Source organism: Arvicola amphibius, chromosome 4 (genome assembly GCF_903992535.2).
Source record: "Arvicola amphibius chromosome 4, mArvAmp1.2, whole genome shotgun sequence".
Taxonomy (NCBI): domain Eukaryota; kingdom Metazoa; phylum Chordata; class Mammalia; order Rodentia; family Cricetidae; genus Arvicola; species Arvicola amphibius.
In genome coordinates this window covers 12,937,107-12,956,665 of record NC_052050.1, presented here as the reverse complement: position 1 = coordinate 12,956,665, position 19,559 = coordinate 12,937,107, and the positions used below count along the sequence as shown (strand labels likewise).

General features: G+C 38.3%; 1 protein-coding gene across 11 annotated transcripts in view; it reads left to right on the top strand.

The window, feature by feature from the left end:
* The window catches only part of Cep112 (centrosomal protein 112), a 387,843-nt gene that overhangs the window by 178,060 nt on the left and 190,224 nt on the right, over positions 1-19,559 (top strand). For all 11 annotated transcript variants that reach the window (XM_038328187.1, XM_038328186.1, XM_038328182.1 and 8 more), the window contains one exon: positions 9,294-9,476. In XM_038328187.1, the coding sequence (XP_038184115.1) occupies positions 9,294-9,476 (183 nt within the window). The remainder of the gene's footprint in view (positions 1-9,293; positions 9,477-19,559) is intronic.

Sequence of the window (19,559 nt, the reverse complement as noted above, 5' to 3'; positions counted from 1 at the left end):
CACAGAACAATCTGCTAAGGACATTTTCTCAATGATTGTTTCTTCCCAAGTGATTCTAGACTGAATTAAGTTAACAAAGAAGCTAACACAACCACCATGGCTGGGACCATGTAGGAGTAGTGGGGCAATGACAAGTAGTCACACTGGGGATCTGTATGACAACAGGATTTGTCAGTACTTATGGAATGGAACTTAGATGGGACTAGATTTTTTCCACTAAGCAACTGGATTAGTGATTGTGACAGACATTGAATTAATAGTACATAGAGAGAAAGTTCCAAAACTCAACCCAAGGCCATGACAACAGTTAGAGATGGGAAAGAGGTAGGCACAGCAACAGAAGAGTCTTAGAAGGGACAGCCTGCGAGGTGATGGGAGAATACAAGTGTGACTGCATGAAGCACACACGTGTCCCCTTAAGGAAAGGGAAGTGAGTAGCCTTTTGTTTCAGGCCTTGCCAAGAGCGGGCATTAGTTAGAAACTGAGACCTGTTGACTTTGGCAACCAAACCTTTAGTCAACTGGTCCAGTTTTAGTAAAATGTGGGACCAGAGCCCGGATAGTATGGGTGGAGAGAGAAGCGGCTATGAGCAGTCCTTCTGAGGGATGAAAGTAGAGCAGAGAAATGAGATGATAGCTATGGTCTTCTAGGGTTAAGGGAAAGAGTTTAAAAATAAAATAGATTCCAGACGTATTTATTAGTAAGAATGAGCCAAAAGAACGAGAAATTAATGTCCAGAGAGTGATGAGGCACTTGTGAGAGCAACATCTTTACAAGAGAGTGGATGGACCCAGTGAGTGGGGACGACTCAGCTTGGCAGCAGCGAAACTGCCCAGCCATTCAGTCTGTTCATGGGCATGAACTCCACAGTTGACAAGGCAGTTGGTGCTGAGAAAAGGGAAGTGGCCTTCATCTGACTACTTCTGTTTGTTCTTGTTCTTGTTGTTTTTTGTGTGTATGTGTAGTATGTGCACATGCATGCATGTGTAGGTCAGAAGTAAAATCTCAGGTGTTGTTCCTCATTTATTACAGGGTTTCTCACTGGCCTGAAGCTCACCTGTTAGTCCTGCCTGGCTGGCCAGTGAACATTGTGGATCAACCTGGCTTTTGTCCCCCACTCCAGCACTAGGATTATAGTCATGTGGCACCGTCCTGGCTTTTGCTTATATGTTCTATGAATGGAACTCAAGTCCTCGTGCTTGCACAAACACTACCAACCCTGATTTTATTTTTTGTTTGTTCCTGGATCTCACATTGTTCCATTTACAATAAGTATATGGAGCACTGCAGGTGAAGGAGGAGTTTCTAAACTTTGACCAGTCTTGTTTTTCTCAATCCCACACTGACTGACAAACTTGGATTATTCTAGTTAGTATTCTTCCAACAGCAGTGATATGTTTAATTCAGGCACTCAGCACTTCACCTAGAGCTGCATGTGCTTCAGAGAGACATGTAAAGTGAATTAATAGGAATTTAAAGTTAAGACATGGTCCCCATTCCGAAGTTGAGCTCCACATACAAAGGTGAATTCTTAACTAATTTTGCTGATCATTCCACTTAACTTGAGTGTCACTGAAACAGAAAATCTTTCCCGAATTTTTCACTGAAGGATGAAGAGAGTCATAAGCCCTCATCCGACTGTCTTGCTGCTCCTTCAATTACCCTGGCCTCTGGGAGGGGGTAGAGTATATAGGCCAGAAAAGACTAAGCTAGGGAAGCCCCAGCTATGTACATCTGTAAAAAATTCTCATCCCTGTGTGTAAAACCTGTTGGGGAGGAGTACCCACACACCTATAAGCACCCCTTTAACTGTACTTTATAAGGAGGCCCAGTAAACTCAGTGATTCTTCAGTGTAAACTTTGGTGGAATTGTGCCCCAGTTTGCCGTTGGGACCTTGGGAGAAGGTATAGACATTACTTACTCTCCTTGGGAGGAACTATTGCAACAGTTAGTCACACAGTTAGACAATGCTGATCTACTAGGACTCCAAAGGCACCGAAAGGCTTGTATGTGTCCTGAAGGAAGGGCACTTTCAAGGAAGTAATTTTCTCATGTAATAGAATAGCATATTTTGTATCATATAATGATTTTAAAAGATTCCAACACCATTTGTAAGGATATAAGACCAGTTTAGGGACATTGTGCCAGTGTTAAAGCAAATTTTATCCTGCTTTAGCTGGATGTCTAGAATTCTAGAGAATGTAGTGACTTATTTTAACATTTTAGTTGTGGTATTTTGCATGTACAAATTGTTCAGAGATATAACTAGAGGATGATGTTGGGTTTATGTCTCAGTAATGGAAAGAATAAGGATTCTGTTTCTTAGTGTGAATATTTATATCATGTCTTACCAAGAGTATAAAAATATTACCGGATTTCATGACCAAGAAATGAGTGTTTCCATAGAGAGCCCTCATGTGGACTGTGGCATGGTTTTGAAATGTTGTCTGGTAGGCTCTATAGAAAACCTCCTCTCTTGATTGACTGATGTCTGAAAGCAAACTATCCCTTGAACTATTAGTGTGATGATCAATTTTTGATGGAACCCACAATAGTTGAACTGATTTTAATTTGTCATTAAAAAGAAATGTAAACAGAGTTGACAAACCAGCTCAGCACTAAAAGCTCTTGCCACCAAGGCTGTATTCCTGAGTTCAATCCCCAGGACCTAGATGGTGGAAGGAGAGAATGGAACCTTTCAAGTCATCCTCTAGTGCATGCACACACATGCATGTGTGCCCATATACACACCTGTTGTAAGGAGGCCACTCGTTGCTTCCCGGCTGCTCAGCCCTGAAATAATCACACAGAAACTATATTATTTAAAACACTGCTTGGCCCACTAGCTCTAGCTTCTTATTGGATAACTCTTACATATTAATTTAACCCATCTCCATTAATCTGTGTATCGCTACATGGCTGTGGCTTACCTGGTAAAGTTCTGACGTCTGTCTCCGGCGGGGCTACATGGCTTCTCTCTAACTCCTCCTTCTTTCTCCCAGCATCCCATTTAGCTTTCCCTACCCATCTCTATGCCCTGTGCAAGTCCAAGATAGTGTCTTTATTAACCAATGGTATTCATAGCATACAGAGGGGAATCCCACATCACCTTCCTTTTAATAATAGTCCCCTCTGTATGCTGTGAATAACATTCGTTAATGTCTTGGGCCTGTGCAGGGAATAGAGGTAGGTGGGGAAAACTAAACTGAATGCTGGGAGAAAGGAGGTGGAGTCAAGGAGAAGCCATGTTGCTCCACTGGAGACAGACACCAGAACTTTACCTGGTAAGCCACAGTCTCATAGCGATACACTGGAAATGGGTTAAATTAAGGTATAAGAGTGGCCTCCTACTACACACACCAATTTTTCATGGGGACATTTAGAATAGTCTCCAATATTTTTAGTAGTGAGCTTCGTTACTCTTCCAGCTACACTGACCCATCCATAGTGGAAGTACAGAACTGCCTGGCAAAATACTGGGCAAGAATCAGCACTATCAGTAAATGAAAATGCCAGGGTGTTTTTGCTACCCTAGCCCAGAAAACCTACCCTAGGAGAGGGCCTCAATGACATTACCCCCAATAGAGGGCCTCACTCTTGGCAAGGGCACTGATGCCATTAAACAACTGTTTAATGTTTTGGGTCCTCTGTGTTCCAGGGACCAAATATAGGACAGGTGCTTTGGAACTGGGCTGCCTGTTTTCAACAGCATGGTAGGGATCAACAATGGCTTGCAACACAAGGGCACTCAGTGTCTGATGCAAGACAAAAACGATTGCTGTCACAATAATCAGACAAGCCTACAGAGGGGTCTAGCGACAATGGACAGACTGTGATATTCCAGGGGAAAAATAGACACATAGCCAATGAGAGGAGTAATTGGCTTGCAAACCATGAGGGCAAAGTCCAGAGTTGGTGAACATAAGTTAGTAACCCACTTAAGTGGAAAATCATGGTCTTTTATCTAAATTTCATATCTAAGTGAGTTTACAGGCCCTTAAACCATTGCTTTGGAGAGAGATTCTATCCTTTGTTAAAGACTCTTGTAGAACCACCATATGGAAATATTCTTCCAAAAAGAGCTGTCGTTACATGACATGTGAACTAACTTCATTCAGATCCTGCAGAAATGACGTGTGTGTGTGTGTGTGTGTGTGTGTGTGTGTGTGTGTGTGTGTGTGTGTGTGTGTGTGGTTTTTCGAGACAGCGTTTCTCTGTAGCTTTGGAGCCTGTCCTGGGACTAGCTCTGGTGTACCAGGCTGGCCTCAAACTCACAGAGATCTGCCTCCCAAGTGCTGGGATTAAAGGCATGTGCCACCATTGCCCAGCCAAATGACTATCGTTAACGGTGTCACTATGTAAAGTTCATAAGAAGTTCATAAATTTAAGGATGCACTACATAGATTTCTTATTTTCTTTCTCTTTTCTCCATATTTATTCTTCCCTGAACCTTTGCTATGATTTTCTAAATCCTTTTGTTTGCATCACTGATTTGGTTTTCAGCCAGGCGAAAACTGCTTATGATTGTATCTAATTCAGGTTAGTTTTACGATGGATTTATTTCGACCTGTACTTCTCTTTTTTAATATTCTGAGTTTTGAGTTCTTCTTTCATTGTACTCATGTTCTTGTTGAATGCTCCCATAACTGTTCCTGATCCCCCCATCATGAAGGCCATTCCTTCCTTCTTATCGATTCTTTTCTTTCTTTTTTTGTTTGATTTTGCTGAATTATTTTTTTCATTTAAAAACTTATTTTTTAAATTATTTTTAGTTATGTGTCCATGTCAAGGTATGTCATGTGTGGAAGGGTGGTAGTGTCTGTAAAAGTCAGCAGAGGGTGTAGGATCCCCTGGAACTGGAGATATAGGTGCTTGTGTGCTACCCATAGGGGTTCTTGTATTAGCAGCAGACCGCTTGTTCATCCCGGCCACCCAGAACCAAAATAACCACACAGAAACTATATTATTTAAAACACTGCTTGGCCCATTGGCTCTAACTCCTTATTTCCTAACTCTTACATCTTAGTTTAACCCATTTCTAGGTAACCCACAAGAGGCTGTGGCTTACCAAGTAAAGTTCTGGGCGCCTGTGTCTATCAGGGCTACATGGCTTCTCTCTGACCTTGCCTTCTTCCTTTCAGTATTCAGCTTAGTTTTCCTCTCCTATCTCTGTTCCCCTATAGCCCTGCTATAGGCCCAAAACAGTTTCTTTATTAACCAGTGATATTCACAACATACAGAGGTGAATCCCACATCAGGTGCTGGGAATGGAACCCAGGTCTTTTGGAGGAGTAAGAAGAGTTCTTAACCCCTGATCCATCACTCCAGCTCTGTCATTTTAATTCTCAATACAATGTTTTATAGATGTTCAAAAAAATTTTTATCTGACCATGCCTTGGTCCTTTTAGATTCGAAATCTGAAACCCCTGTGGTTGTTTGTGGGGACTTCTGTAGCCAGTCTGTCACTGTACATACTGTTCCCCTTCACATGTACAAAGGCCCAGTCTTTGCACCTCATTTGACTTAGAATCTCACTGAACACTCAGTATTCAGTTATGTGGATGTCATCTGATTTTACAACCTATGCATTTTCTGCCATCTAACACCTCATCTTCATTAGCTCTATTAGAATTAGTTGCTTGGCTCAAAGTGTCCAGGAGTTCAAAATAAGGAAGTTATGTTGTCTCCCTGTGAGCTGTGCTCCTGAGTAAAGGAGCACACGAGAGTCTGTCGACCTCTATATCACACACTTGAAGCAAAGCTTTGGTTTCTAACACAGTTCTACCCAACTGATGGCCTTTGTGGCTGTGAATATCATTCTTAGAATATTCCCAGAACATCCGGGCCTTTCCTGTGGACTCTGCCATTTATCTAGAGAAGACAGGAGAATGTGACCAGGAAGAAACCTGAGCTGAGTCCAGAAGGGACTCATAACATGTAGATGGAGCAGCAGGGCTGCGTCCCGCCACCCGGTTAGCTTTACACCCGAAATAATTACACGGAAATTGTATTCATTTAAACACTGCCTAGCCCATTAGTTTCAGCCTCTTATTGGTTAATTCTCACATCTTGCTTTAACCCATATTTAGTAATCTGTGTAGCTCCACGAGGTGGTCGCTTACCAGGAGAGATCTTAACCTGCATCTGTCTGGAGAGGAGAAGCATGACGACTGCCTATGGCGACTTCCTGAAGCGTCTCCTTCTCTCTCCCAGAATTCTGTTCTGTCTACTCCGCCTACCTAATTTTCTGTCCTATTAAAGGGCCAAGGCAGTTTCTTTATTAACCAATGACAGTAACACATAGACACATGACTCTCCTCCATCAATAACATCCAGAAATTAGCTACATAGTATGCAGCTGAGCAGACAGTCCTCAACTCTGGCATTTACCAGGCCTCACTGACCTGAAGTTTATACCTTAAGAAGACTCACTGGGCAATAGGCCTTAACAAAATATTAAACTAACAATTCATGAATATCTATTTCTACAGTTCAAATTCTATTAATTATTTCTCTTTTTTCCCTTTTTTAAAATGTTTGTGAAGAAACATATTTGACCAATGCAGAATAACTGAACAGGCTATCAGAACACTTCAGAATACTGAGGTCAGAGAGCTACTGAAGTTATGTGGGATCATTTATTACTGGATCATAGAGGAGTTCGGTAGTGTCATACCTGAATGGTAGCATTTCATGACAATCTTCTCCATCCTCTGTGTCCTGAATTCTTTCCAGCCTCCCTTCTGTAATATGCCACAGGACTTGGAGGTAGGAATACGTGGGTGAAATAGTCTTAGTCAGGACAGTGCTCTTTAGTCATACTTCTCAGAACTTTGATGACATATAAGTCTCTGTTGTGACTGCTACCCTCTGCAGACAATCTCTGTCCCAGGCTAAAAGCTGCAGCAGGCTACAGATATAAGCATTTAGATGACTGTCTGACTGTGTGTTCACTTAGGGAAACAATGGGCTCATGCCTTCCACAGCCGTAGACTTCCAACCTGGTTTATAGTATCAGGTGTATATTTCTGCCCATGGGACAAGCCTCACATTCAGTGAATTGCAACGACACATACTCGGCAACCTGTGTACACAGACTGTCCCTCCAGCTTCCTATTATGAATAGAAGAGGTGCCCATGTGGTCCTGTCTTTTCTTAAGAGCTAATGACTGTAAATGGTTGCTGACAGAGGGATGTCATATTTTCTAATGTAGCCACTTGGGGACTAGGTGAGAAGAAGACAACATTCAAAATAAAGGAAGGGGGCATACCAAAGAGGAATGGGTGACTATAAGCCCATACATTGTATACAAAACTGTTGTAAAATAAAGGAAATATAAACAATCAGACATTATTACTCGTGGCCTCCTATTTCTTGGCTTATGTCCTTGGGAGGAAAATATTCTGTAATTCTTTCCTTCTAGTCCCAGGCTATTTGGCTACTTATAAATATTCTACTCTCTATCAATCTTAAATCATAACCATTCTCGCAATTTTTTAAAAGCTCTCAAAGATCCAAGTAGAACATTTTATCCTCTTTCTGCTTTACTTCATTATAGAATGTGCTTGAATAATTTTGATTAATCTTTTAAATTTTATTATAATGATACTTGATACTATAACACTGAGTAGAAATAATAATGTGTCTAAGAACTAAAGATATTCTAGTTCAATAATTCATAGTTAGCTGCTGAAAATCTGCTCCAACAATGGTCACTTTTTAATCTTTCTCTTCAGTTGGGATTAGTATTTTAGTTGTATGGATCACAGAATAAAACATATCTATTTATTTTAAATAATAAAAAACTTTTATTTACTACTTGGTTACTTAGTATATATTATTTTTAAAAACCACTTTTTTTTTCTCTTTACTGCTAACTCTGGAATAAGATAAGACAAACACTCAAATTTTAAATGAATTCACTAAAATGCATCTTTGGTATCAGAAGAAAAACATGTTTTCAATATTATTTATACATTGTTGTAACATACTTATAAGTGGTAATGTTCAAGTTGTTCATGCATTAGCATACATTTCTTCTAAACAGTATAACAAATTTAGGAATGATTATAAATTTACTTTTGATTTCCAACTCAGGATATTTTAAACATATGTTTTAATCTAAAGCAAACTTTGTTTATGTTTTGATACTTGATTTGTGATTAGAAAATGAGAGCCTAAAATTTTGTAGGAAAATTACTTCTGAGACTTAGTGCTGTGTATGCTTTGCTGGAGAAATGACTGCTATAGCTTTAAGATAAGGTAGTCTGATGATTCAAAGCAGGAAACAAGATCGATTTGGAGCAGGCTCCTACTGTTAGCTTTTTTGAAGATGGATTCTCACGCAGAAAATAACACAACATATTCTAAATAACAGCATCCCCTCCCCAAAATCCACCAAAACTGAAGAAAAATCCAAGTGACTGTTCTTAGCAGCTGTGTGGCCTGGAGTTCACTGGGGAAGCTGGCTTCCTGCAGTCCCCTATTCATCACCTGCTTCAAAGACAGCCTGGCTGGCTATAGTTTGCAGGCCAGGTAGGGTGCCATTGTGCACAGTCTGGGAGGATTAGTATCAAAGCTGCGGCAACCAGGCCCTTGGTCTCAGGCTGCCATTCAGTCTAGCAGGGAGAGGCTAAGACTGGCCAAGGTCACAGTCTCCAGTGTGGAGTGGACTGGGAAAGGATCCTGAGAAGAGAATGCTTTTTATAAAATCATGGCGCAGGCTTGCAGCACAGCAGGTGCCCTTCTGGAAGACATAACATCTGTTTATGTTGGTGTACCGTAGCTGACAGAGAGATAATAGAGCTTTGAAATTTATCATTTTATTTCTAAAAGACAACTGTATATACAATAATCCAGATGCATATTTAACTCAGATCTTTTATTGGAAAATCATAAAGAGAACTGATCGATGTAATTGCTGCTTTTTACGTGTATATATTCAAGCAGAAAGCAAAGCGTACTGACTATTAACCGTTTACAACCATTGCTGATCAGCAATACCCAATTCTTGGGGAGGAAATTCCTAGCATTCAACGCAAATCTTTTCAATATTCAGACATTAATGTCAACAGATTGCAAAGGATTTCCTGAATATGACAAGTATCTTGAATATTAGGAGTTTAGAAAAAATGCACCCCATCAAATGAAGGTATTTTAAGGGTGAGGTAATAATGACGCAAAAATAAAATTTTCAATTTGGATAAATTAGAGAAAAATTAAGCTGTACATGAGTTGTCATGACGACAAGGATGTTCTGTTGATGAACTGTCCTCCTCACTGTCCAATCAGATAGTAGAGCTGAAGCTGGAGCATGAACAGGAGAAGACGCACCTATTACAGCAGCATAACGCAGAGAAGGATAGCCTAGTCCGAGACCATGAACGGGAAATTGAAAACCTGGAGAAACAGCTTCGCGCTGCCAATATGGAGCACGAAAATCAAATTCAAGAGTCCAAGAAACGAGATGCACAGGTAATTATCAATAATATTTGCTAAAACGGGTGTCTATCTTTAAAAAGTCATCAGCGTTTTTTGTTTTCTTCTTGGTGCACGCTGTTTGATCATTTGCAAAACTGACATATAAATGTGATTTTTTTTGTTTTCTCCCCCTGCCCACACCCCCACCCCACCCCTTTTGGAGGATGAATAAGGCTTTAACTACAGAAACCACAGGTAGCCAGATTAAAAATCCCATGGCGCGCTATAACTTGGTCCCTTTTTTATAATCTTGTCTCAGTTCCTTTCATGATTTTTTTTAAAGGTATGCCCCTTACCCCTCCCCTCAGCCTTAGAAAATCCCTAAGAAATATATTAGCCTCACCCCTGGCTTTTTGTTTTAATCTCTGAAGGCAATCAAGCAGCTGCTTTAATATTTGCTTTCCTGCCTATTGTTGCTTTTTTTCCGTCAGACTCTATGTTTGATTAGCTTACTTGGATGGTAATTGATAAAAATGACTCCAGAGAAGGGCTATTTCCCATCAGGTCTGTTGCTTTTTCCTGCATGCACACACACATGCCTCCTAGCCTCCATCTCTGTAGTCCCTGTTGGAAGCCATTTGGCAGAATAACCCCCAGCTGTGGTAGCATTTGACTCTTCAAACTTGTGGATGAAATGTGCACTGTCAGCATGGAAAATTATCTTTATAAATTTCAGATGAAAAAAATCGTATTGGGTATGTATCTTTGTGGTACAATACATTCTTTAAGGGATATATAATCAAGGCCCTGTAGTATATCCTCTTGAGCAGATTGCTGTGAAATTTTATTAAAGAAAAATTGAAGAGCAATTGACAACAATAAAAAGACAATTTTCTTTTCTAATAAAACCATATCATCTACTAAGTCTAAAGACCTCTTTTGCCATTGAAATTCAAACATGCTAACGACAGCACAGAGAAGCCCTGGTTATCCTTCCTCCAAAATAATATAATTTCCAAATAACAAAATAAATCTTCTGTTATGGTATGTGTTTAAGCAATTTTGTAATTACTTAAACATCAAAACATTCCTAATTAAAGAAGATGTTAATTTTTTGAGTGGCGAGCGATGGCGGTAAGGAGAGACTGGGCTTGGTTGTTTTTCGTTTGACCTTGATTTGTCTTTTATTTCAGAGAGTTACTGGTGCAATAGGAGTATACTTGATGCAGATTTTCTGTCAATATATACATTTATGGGGAAATTATGTTTTGATTGTTTTATGGTTATATACTTTCTGAAAGGTGATTAATGTAGTACGCATGGCTCCAGGATAATCATATGGTTTCTAACAACAATCATTATATTTTTGATAACAACCTCATTAGAACCCTTAGAAAATATATGCTGTTCTTGTAATTTTCAGTCATATGATTTTTTAAAGAATATTTTGAACATGTTTTCTCTTCATGTGTAATGTTAACCTTACCATTGTCTTCCCATAAGGAACACGATGTCTGGGTCAGTACGGGATCTGTTTGCACAGAAAAATTACATAATAGATAGAATAAAAACTATTAGTTTGCTTAAATGCCCACTATTTTGGTGCTATGGTGGAAAACTGACACACTGGAGGCCAAATTTATAGGCAATCTTGGTGATTTTTGCATATGCCATATCTGCTATGTAGGGTGCGGTTCATCTGAACATAACAAAAGGGAAATTTTAGAACTGTTACGTGTAATTCAGCCACAGGAATGGTCCAATATGGCTGTTCCCTGGGTTTATGCTTATCACAGTGTTAATTGGAAAGACTCTCTGACATATTCAGATGCTTTGGTTTCGGAGATTACTCATATTTTGTGTCTTTCTTAGAGCGTTTTAATAATTTGAATTGCTGTCATGGGAATGCAGTAAACAATGGAAACTCAGACCCAATTCATTCCTATGCAAAATAAAAATATCTTGGCACACATTGTTGCCTAGTTGTGTTTGGAGACTACAACCTTAAAGAACTTTTATTAATAACTACATTTAAAAAAATCTATGCATACCAAAATACTAATAATGTGTATCTCTGGTGATTCACTGAGGATATGAACTCAGTTTCCTTAAGGTAGCTCTTAAATTTTTATATTATGTCTTTTCATGATTGTGGCCTAAAAATTTAATATATAATTCCTTTGAAATACTAAATTCCATTCATGAATTAAATATACACAAACCAGCTTGATGTTTTTCAAAATAGAATATAACAAAAATCACTGTGGTGTTTGATGCATGAAAGACCTCATATACCTTAGGTATTATATTGTATAATTTTTCATTTCCGGAGAGATTTGATTTTTAGTTAAATTTGGCTCATCTGGTTTAGCATTGGAGGCCATTTTGTAAGAAGGACTACTTGCAGTTCTTAGATACAGAACAGCACTGTCTGTTTTGGATGTAGTGGCTTTGTTCGCTGCTCTCTTCCATCAGACTCTGATAATGAGGATAATAATCAAAACTAAATCATCTCAACTCCTTCCAAATACGTAGTGTATTATATGCTGAAAGACAACCATTACTGTGAGGTTACCCTTTGCAGTGTGCGTCTTGCCAACTAGGACTTCCTCTTGGTGAATAGCATTTTAATTATAGCAAATTAGGTTTTATCCTATTAGTCCCCTTTTCTAAGACAATGATGGCACCCATATTACATCTAAGGGCAGTTGACCATGACCCTCATCTAGTAACTAATAATTCTAGTGTATGCTGCATTTCTCCAGACTTTAACAGCAGGATATGTTATCATGTGATAATTATGTTTGCTAAAATGCACATCAAATTTTGTCACTATTGTTTAACTTGTTCAGTCTGGGTCTGTCTAGGCTCACATGTTAGAAAAAGCTTCCAGGTTGATAGAAATCAACACATGTAAAAACCTTTGATTTTGTCAAATATTTTTCATTTGCCAATACTCCCATACTGAAATTGGAGAATGATTTGATTGATTCAATCTCATTTGAATATAAAGAAAATTTATAAATACCATCTTAAAAGCTTTGTCTAGTATGGCAGTTCTATATGCAGTTCTTATTTTGCTTTTGTATTGGCACATAATGAATTTATTAAGTTGAATTGGAAGAAAAATAAAACATGTTTCCTTGACTTGTGGTTGTCAGCTGTCAATTTAGGATGATGAACCTTTTAGAAGTTTTTTGTTCTTATCTGTTAATGGCCTGGATGAGAGGTATATAGGAATACCAAAAGACAGTTTTGTGGAGCCTTTGTGATTCACAGCAGAGGTGGCTTCAACACCTTGGAATGTCCATGTGACGTACTGCAGGATAAACAGATCTAGGAACTGGGGAAACTGGCAGACACTGTCAGCACTCCTCAGGACAGCAACCTTGGAGAAAGTTATTAGCAATGTCTAAAAGTAGGCTAAACTAATCACTTATATGTGCACTATGGATTTTGCATAACATTTGGTGTACTGAGTGTCTTGGATATTCTAAATGGATATTCAGATTAGAACATGATTCTGATCATTATTAAATAACTTTTGCATAGTAAGTAGGTAAATCAACCTGTTTTGCTTTATTCACATTAAGAATTTGTGCCTACTGCACATTCTAAAATGTAGAATTTGTAGACCTCTTTAAAATTTAAAATTTGTCCTGAGAAGATATTTATACTTTTAAAATTACACTTTAACAACATTGTATTTTTTATTAATTTGCATATATGAGCACAAACTATAAATTCCCATTTATAATTTAGATTTGTGTACTGTACCGAGTTAAGCATTGCTATAACCCTTTGAAAATTTTCAAAGGGTTAACTGAGCAGTCTGTGCAATCCAATCATTATTGGTACACCAACTTGTGGACACAGATAGCATTTTCTATCAAAAATGTTTGACTTTTCTTTGTATAACTAATATGTTCAAAAATGGTTATAGGCAACATTTTATAATAACTTCATACTTTATGATCAAAAATAGTAGTTGAACAATAGATGATGTTGGTCAGATTAGAACATCTACACTTGTAGAAAGTTCTATAGTTAAGTGTGAGATTAACCTGTGAGCTTACTAGAAGCCACAGCATAAAGGAAAAGATGGTGACATATGTGGGTCTACTTACAATGAGAAAAGCCTTGACTCTTCTCCCTAACTCTCATTTTGGTATAAATTTATCTTATGGGACTGACATAAAACTGATAATATAATCTGTGGATTAAACATTTTCAAATATCAGAGGGGAAACGTTAGACTCTGAGAGTTTTCACAAATGTAGGTAGGATACTGTATGTTAATGAGCTGAAGAGCAAAGCCACTCGGAGAGCTCTGACTTTTCAGACATGATGGATATACGAAAGTATGTGCTGAGTCACAACTCCACCAGTTCTAGCACTGTCGCTTTGTTGCTGGACCTGAGTTCTAGTAAGATATCTCAAAGTAACAAAAGTAAGTTAGATGTTAGTTAATTTCCCAATGCCTTTCTTCCTTACATTACATTCTCTTCTCTGCAAAACTTTTAGTCACGAAAATCAAATGCTAATCAGTTCCAGGAAGAAAAGATATTTATATCTATGTTTAAATGACCAAAGTAGTATTTCATCATCAGTATCTATTGTTACTCCCATATTCTAAAGGAGTAAAGAGTTTTACTTCTTTGGGTCACACCAAACTAATTGCTTAGAAAACCCAAACTGTGTGACTCTATTTCCCTAACTTAATGAGGCAGCTGCTGAACTGTCACCCTGCCTGCTCTTCATCTCCTCTTCTAGGGACACAGTCACATCAGAGTGGCTGTCTGGTGCTCCAGCTGTGTACACACCACATTTGATAGCTGCCCCTGACATACTCAGCTATTTGTATTGTAGGGAAAGTGGAGGAGAATTAAGTGTTTTAAGTGTTAAGAGGATTTCGATGCAATGTACAAAGTTATTTCTAGGCGCTAGAGGGCTGGTGGAAAAAGACTTTATACCGTTCACTTTTATTTGCAAAAAGAAAACAGGACTTTTAAGGAAGATATCTGATAAAACTCATTTTGACAATAATCTGCTTACTTCAGATGCTTTGTCACTGTTAACTGATGTATTTCTCTAAACTTAAATATAAATAGACATTTCCTAACTAAGTCATTTGTGAAAAGTCTGTGAGGGAAATTCTTTATTCTTCTAATACCATCCTAGATCATACAGATATTTTTTTTCAAATTGAAGTGGTAAAAAAAAATCCCCTTATATTTTGATATAGATATCCTGATGAGAAAATGGCTTATTTGTAGCCAACAGTGGTTTCTTTTACAGGGCTATTAAGAATATATCAGTGTAACTGTAAGTTATACAAATTAAGATGTATAATTATTACTATGAATTTAATGAGGCAGAAATATGTCATTTCAAGTAAAGATAGAACTTACAATTTTAAAAGATTTCCAGATTCTTTTTCCATTATAATTCTAAAATTTTCACCTTACAAAGTAAAAACATAAATGAGTCATTTTAATCTTCATCATGGAAAAGGGAAGTTTAAGCAAAATTACAAGCTGAAACAGGTAATTTATTTTTTTAAGAATGGTCCATTCCTGAAAGAATCACAGTATATCTGTAGTTCTCTGCATATTTTTAAGATAGGTTAGTTACCATGGAAACCACATGCTATGCTATGTGGTCCACTTTCAGATAAAGAATATTCATTTAAAAAGAAGCCTTCTAAATAATAATGTATAAAGTATTCCTTTTGAATTAACAACCTTGTATCAACTAATAATGACTGCTTTAAAAATCTTTTTTTGTTCTCATTATACTTAATGGGTTTCTTTGAAAATACTAAAATTGTTCTTGAAAAAGAGTTAATTAAATGCTGGAGACAGTTTAAAAACAGAGTAGAACGTGATCCCTCTGGTGGCGAAACAGTTCAGCAAGGCACATGGGTTGAACAATCACTGAACATAGGTGGCTCCAGCACATGAAGGTGATCCATAGGTGATGTTGTGTCTAATAATAATTGTAGTCGTGTTATATATAGTCAGGTTAGGTCAGCTAGAGAGGACCGCATTTCAATTACTTCAGTTTATGATAAGGAACTTTGGATTCAAGGACATCATCTTGCCCAGGGTCACAGAATTAGAAAACAGGGCTCCCTACTCTTAATTCAATGGCTTTTTTATGTCAGAGCATTCTCAGAAAAAGATTTTAGGTTTTTGAAAAGATTTGGACATGACAGCAAAATGCACAGGCCTCTATATGAAGCCTTGTGCGGCACAGGGGAGACTTCAGGGCCTTTGTCTCCATGCTGAGATTCCGAGCACTTTCAGTTTGTGTTTCTTTCTATGACTGCGGGCCTCGGTGTTGCTGTGAAGCTGTGGTGGAACAAGACTGCTGCTTTCCATTGCGGTAACTGCAGTGGCCTTTTTATCTGTGTGTGCTTAACAACAGCAGTATTGGGAGATGCCTCTAGTTACCTCTACTGCTGTGTTCTTGCTCCTCACCTCTGCCTCAGTGAAATCATCTTTGAGGAGATGTTGGGTGACTATCTTCTTCCTTGAAGTCTCAGAAAAGCCATTTTTGGATTTCTGACCCCATCAGTTCTGTAAGGTACATCCCTGAGGTCTTCATTTGTATAGTTGAGGTAATTTTTCATGACAGAGAAGTTGAAACCAGAGTGCAAGAAATGATTGGCAAAATGATGATATCATCAAATGTTCAAAGAGCTGGCAAATTGAAGCTTATTAAGCTGTCATTTAGGTTCTGTTCTGAACTAATTGGAATCATGCCTGGTTGCATGATATGAATGATATTTAACAACTGAGCCACTTTAATGACAAAGTGACAGAAATTGATGTAAAGGAGAACGTATATTTGAGGAGGAAAGCAGGGTAGTGCAGAAAAGTTATGGTCCTTCTTCCAAACTAATTTAATGTCATATGCAGAAAGTATTTGAAAAATATTTTCTTAAGTAGAAACTTTGTAAATAATAAAAAAGCCTTATTAAACCTAAAATATTGAAGTCAGTATTAATGAGTTGAGATTTGAAGATTTGAAACAAATAGTAAAGTCCAATTTTTAAAAGTTCACTTGTTTTAATAATTATTCTATTTGCTGATCTTTCTAATATTTTTGGATATTTGCCTACTCAGCAACTGGAAAAAACAATATGAAATAAGAAAATATTAACAGTTGAGACTTCCAGAGTTTGAACATGTATTATTTTTCTAGTTCATTTGTGTTTTTCCCCTTAGATTTAAGATCAAAGATTTAAATCAAATCCATTTAATATGAAATAATGGTATTTCAGAGAATGAAGTTTGAGGCACTAAGAGACTGAATCTTGTAGTGATATTTTGTTTGTGTGTCAACAAATAGAGCTTGACTAAAGATCAGAGTGCAGAGGTAATCCACTAGAGGCCAGAGAGTGGTGGCACACACCTTTAATCCCAGGAGACAGAGGCAGATGGATCTCTGTTAGTTCAAGGCCACCCTGGGCTACACAAGATTGAGTCTGTCTAAAAGAGAAACAGAGCCCACACAAAGGTGCTCCCAGCACTAGGAAGATGGAGACAGGAGCGATATGGCTGGGTGGAGAGAGGAATATAAGGGGGAAGAGACAGGAGCTCAGTGCAGTCTGAGGTTTGGTAGAGACAGATGGAGTCTGGAGATGCAGTCTGAGGACAGGATCGCCTCTTCAGTCTGAGCATTGGTAGAGGTAAAAGAACTGTCTAGTGGCTGACCTCTCTGCATCTCTAATCTTCTAGCCCTTATGTCTGACTCTGGGTTTTTATTAAGACCAACTAGAATTCGTGCTATGGACTCTATAAGACTTTTTCCTTGCTTGTAGGGACAGTTGTAAGTGTAGCACCAGTCTCTAGACATGTGTGTGCATCTTCGCAGTAATACAATGGTGGTGGCATACGCCGTTAATCCCAACACTCATGAGTCAGAGACCAGTGGATCTCTGAGGTCAAGGCCAGCCTGGTCTATAGAGCGAGTTCCAGGAGAGCAAGGGCTACACTGAGAACCCCTGTCTTGAAAACAACAACAAAAGTACAGTGACCCCTGAGTGAAAAGAAGATTTCAGTGTCCAGGCCAAATCCCAGAACAAGTAAATTTTCCAGTAGGAAAATTTGAAAATTACAAATCTTTGAAAAGTTTAAAATAAATAAGGTAATTTGTTTTTCTTAATGTCCTATATTAGCAATTATTAAAAATATTATTTGTTTTAGTATTTCCAAAACTATAATGTAATATGAAAAATGTATGTGTTCATTAATGTCTGAAAAAGCAAATGCTTGAAATGTGAATGTTATGTGCACATATTGAGAAAATCATTTGGTAACTTCAGATGTGGTCATACTGAATGTACATTAAGAGAATTGGAGGACAAGGCTTCAAGACTTTTTTCTCCTCAGTTCCTCAAAGAGTACTGCTGAAGCTGGCCCTTGATAAAAGCTACAGATTTAAAATGTGGGGTGTTCTACACTTTATATTACAGTCAGCCCAACTGTTCAGATATTTCAATCTTTGGGTAAAACATAGAATACCTTTCTAGTGGAATTCAAGAAAAAATCATCTAAAAGTATTTTTGAGAACTTTTCATATATATATATATATATATATATATATAATGAAATATGATCATATGTACCCTCATTTCTCCCCTCCAACTTCCAGCATGTAGTCCCAGAACATCCACTCCCAAGACACATCAGATAGATAGATGATAGATAGATAGATAGATAGATAGATAGATAGATAGATAGATAGATAGATAGATAGATAGATAGATGTAGGTATGATTAGTGCTGTCCATATGTGTATTGGTGTATGTCCATCCATTGGAACATGGGAGGCCTACCAGTAGCCACACCCTCAAAGAATGACTCCCAGTTCCAGAAACAATTCACTTCCAATATCTCCTCAGTAAGGGATGGCGACTAGAGATCATGCACCCCCTCGGTGCTGGAATTGTGCTGTCTTGATCTTGTAGAGTTCTGGTGTGGTTGTGAATTCAGGGCTGCAATAGACAGAAGACAGCATTCCGCAGCACTCTCCCCAGCCTTCAGTTCTCTCTGCCTCCTTTCCCGTGATATTTCCTGGGCTTGGCTGGTAGGGTTACTGTAGATGTCCTGTTCAAGGCTGAGGACTCGGGACCTTATTCTCAACACTGACTAGATAGATACTCTGCACTGATTGCTCTTCTTGCACAAGGAAGCTGCTCTGACCGAACTTGAGACAATCCTACGCTCTTAGGTCAGAAACATAAGTATGTCAAGCAACTTGACAATTTGACCACTTAACAAAGTCCAGCCATGGGCTTTTGACTAGGATTACAGAACCAGAGATTAAATGCCGTCCTGTACAGCAGGCCTCACATCTGATCAGAGAGTGATTAATTATCCTATGGCAGTTGTGCCACAGTAGACATTTTGCCTGGCATGTTGGTATTGCAGTGGAGATTCTGGTGCTGGGCAAGTCCACTGATCTCTTTTCTCTGCTGGCAGCTGCAAAGCACTGGGAAAGCTAAACTGTTCAATTCAGAAATACAAAGACTACATCTTCCAAAATCTTCAGTTGTTACCTATTCTGATTGCACTATGAAACCACATTAGAGTGGATTAATATTGAAAATAAAAATCCCAGTAAAGGCTGTAGAATTATCACTCCTCAAAGAATAGTACCTCACGCTTATTTCTATATGAGTTTTTATATAAACAAGCTAATTATGATGGTATTCTTATCTAAGGTGGTTTCATGGAGATAGTAGATAAGGCAGCGAGGGAGAGGGGCGAGCCCCAGAGCTATTGATGCCACTGAGTTATGTGGACATAGAAAGTTCTCCATCACCATTAGAAATAGATTGGGGTCAAAAGCATGGATTGTAATGGATCTCAGTGTGACAGAGGCAGCAGAAGAGAATCAGGAGAGACACAGTGCTTAAAAGAAAGGTGAGAGAAATAGAAACAGAGAAAATGGCCAAGAGGAAGAGAACCTAGAACAAATAATTAATATGCTGTAAATTCACGGCTGACACCTAGATAGCTGTGGGGATTTGTAATGGACATGTATTTTTAAACAGCCCTCTCCGTGGTAGGCTGTTTATTGCCAAACTGAAAACTGTAGACATAGAACAGAAATAGACCACTGTAT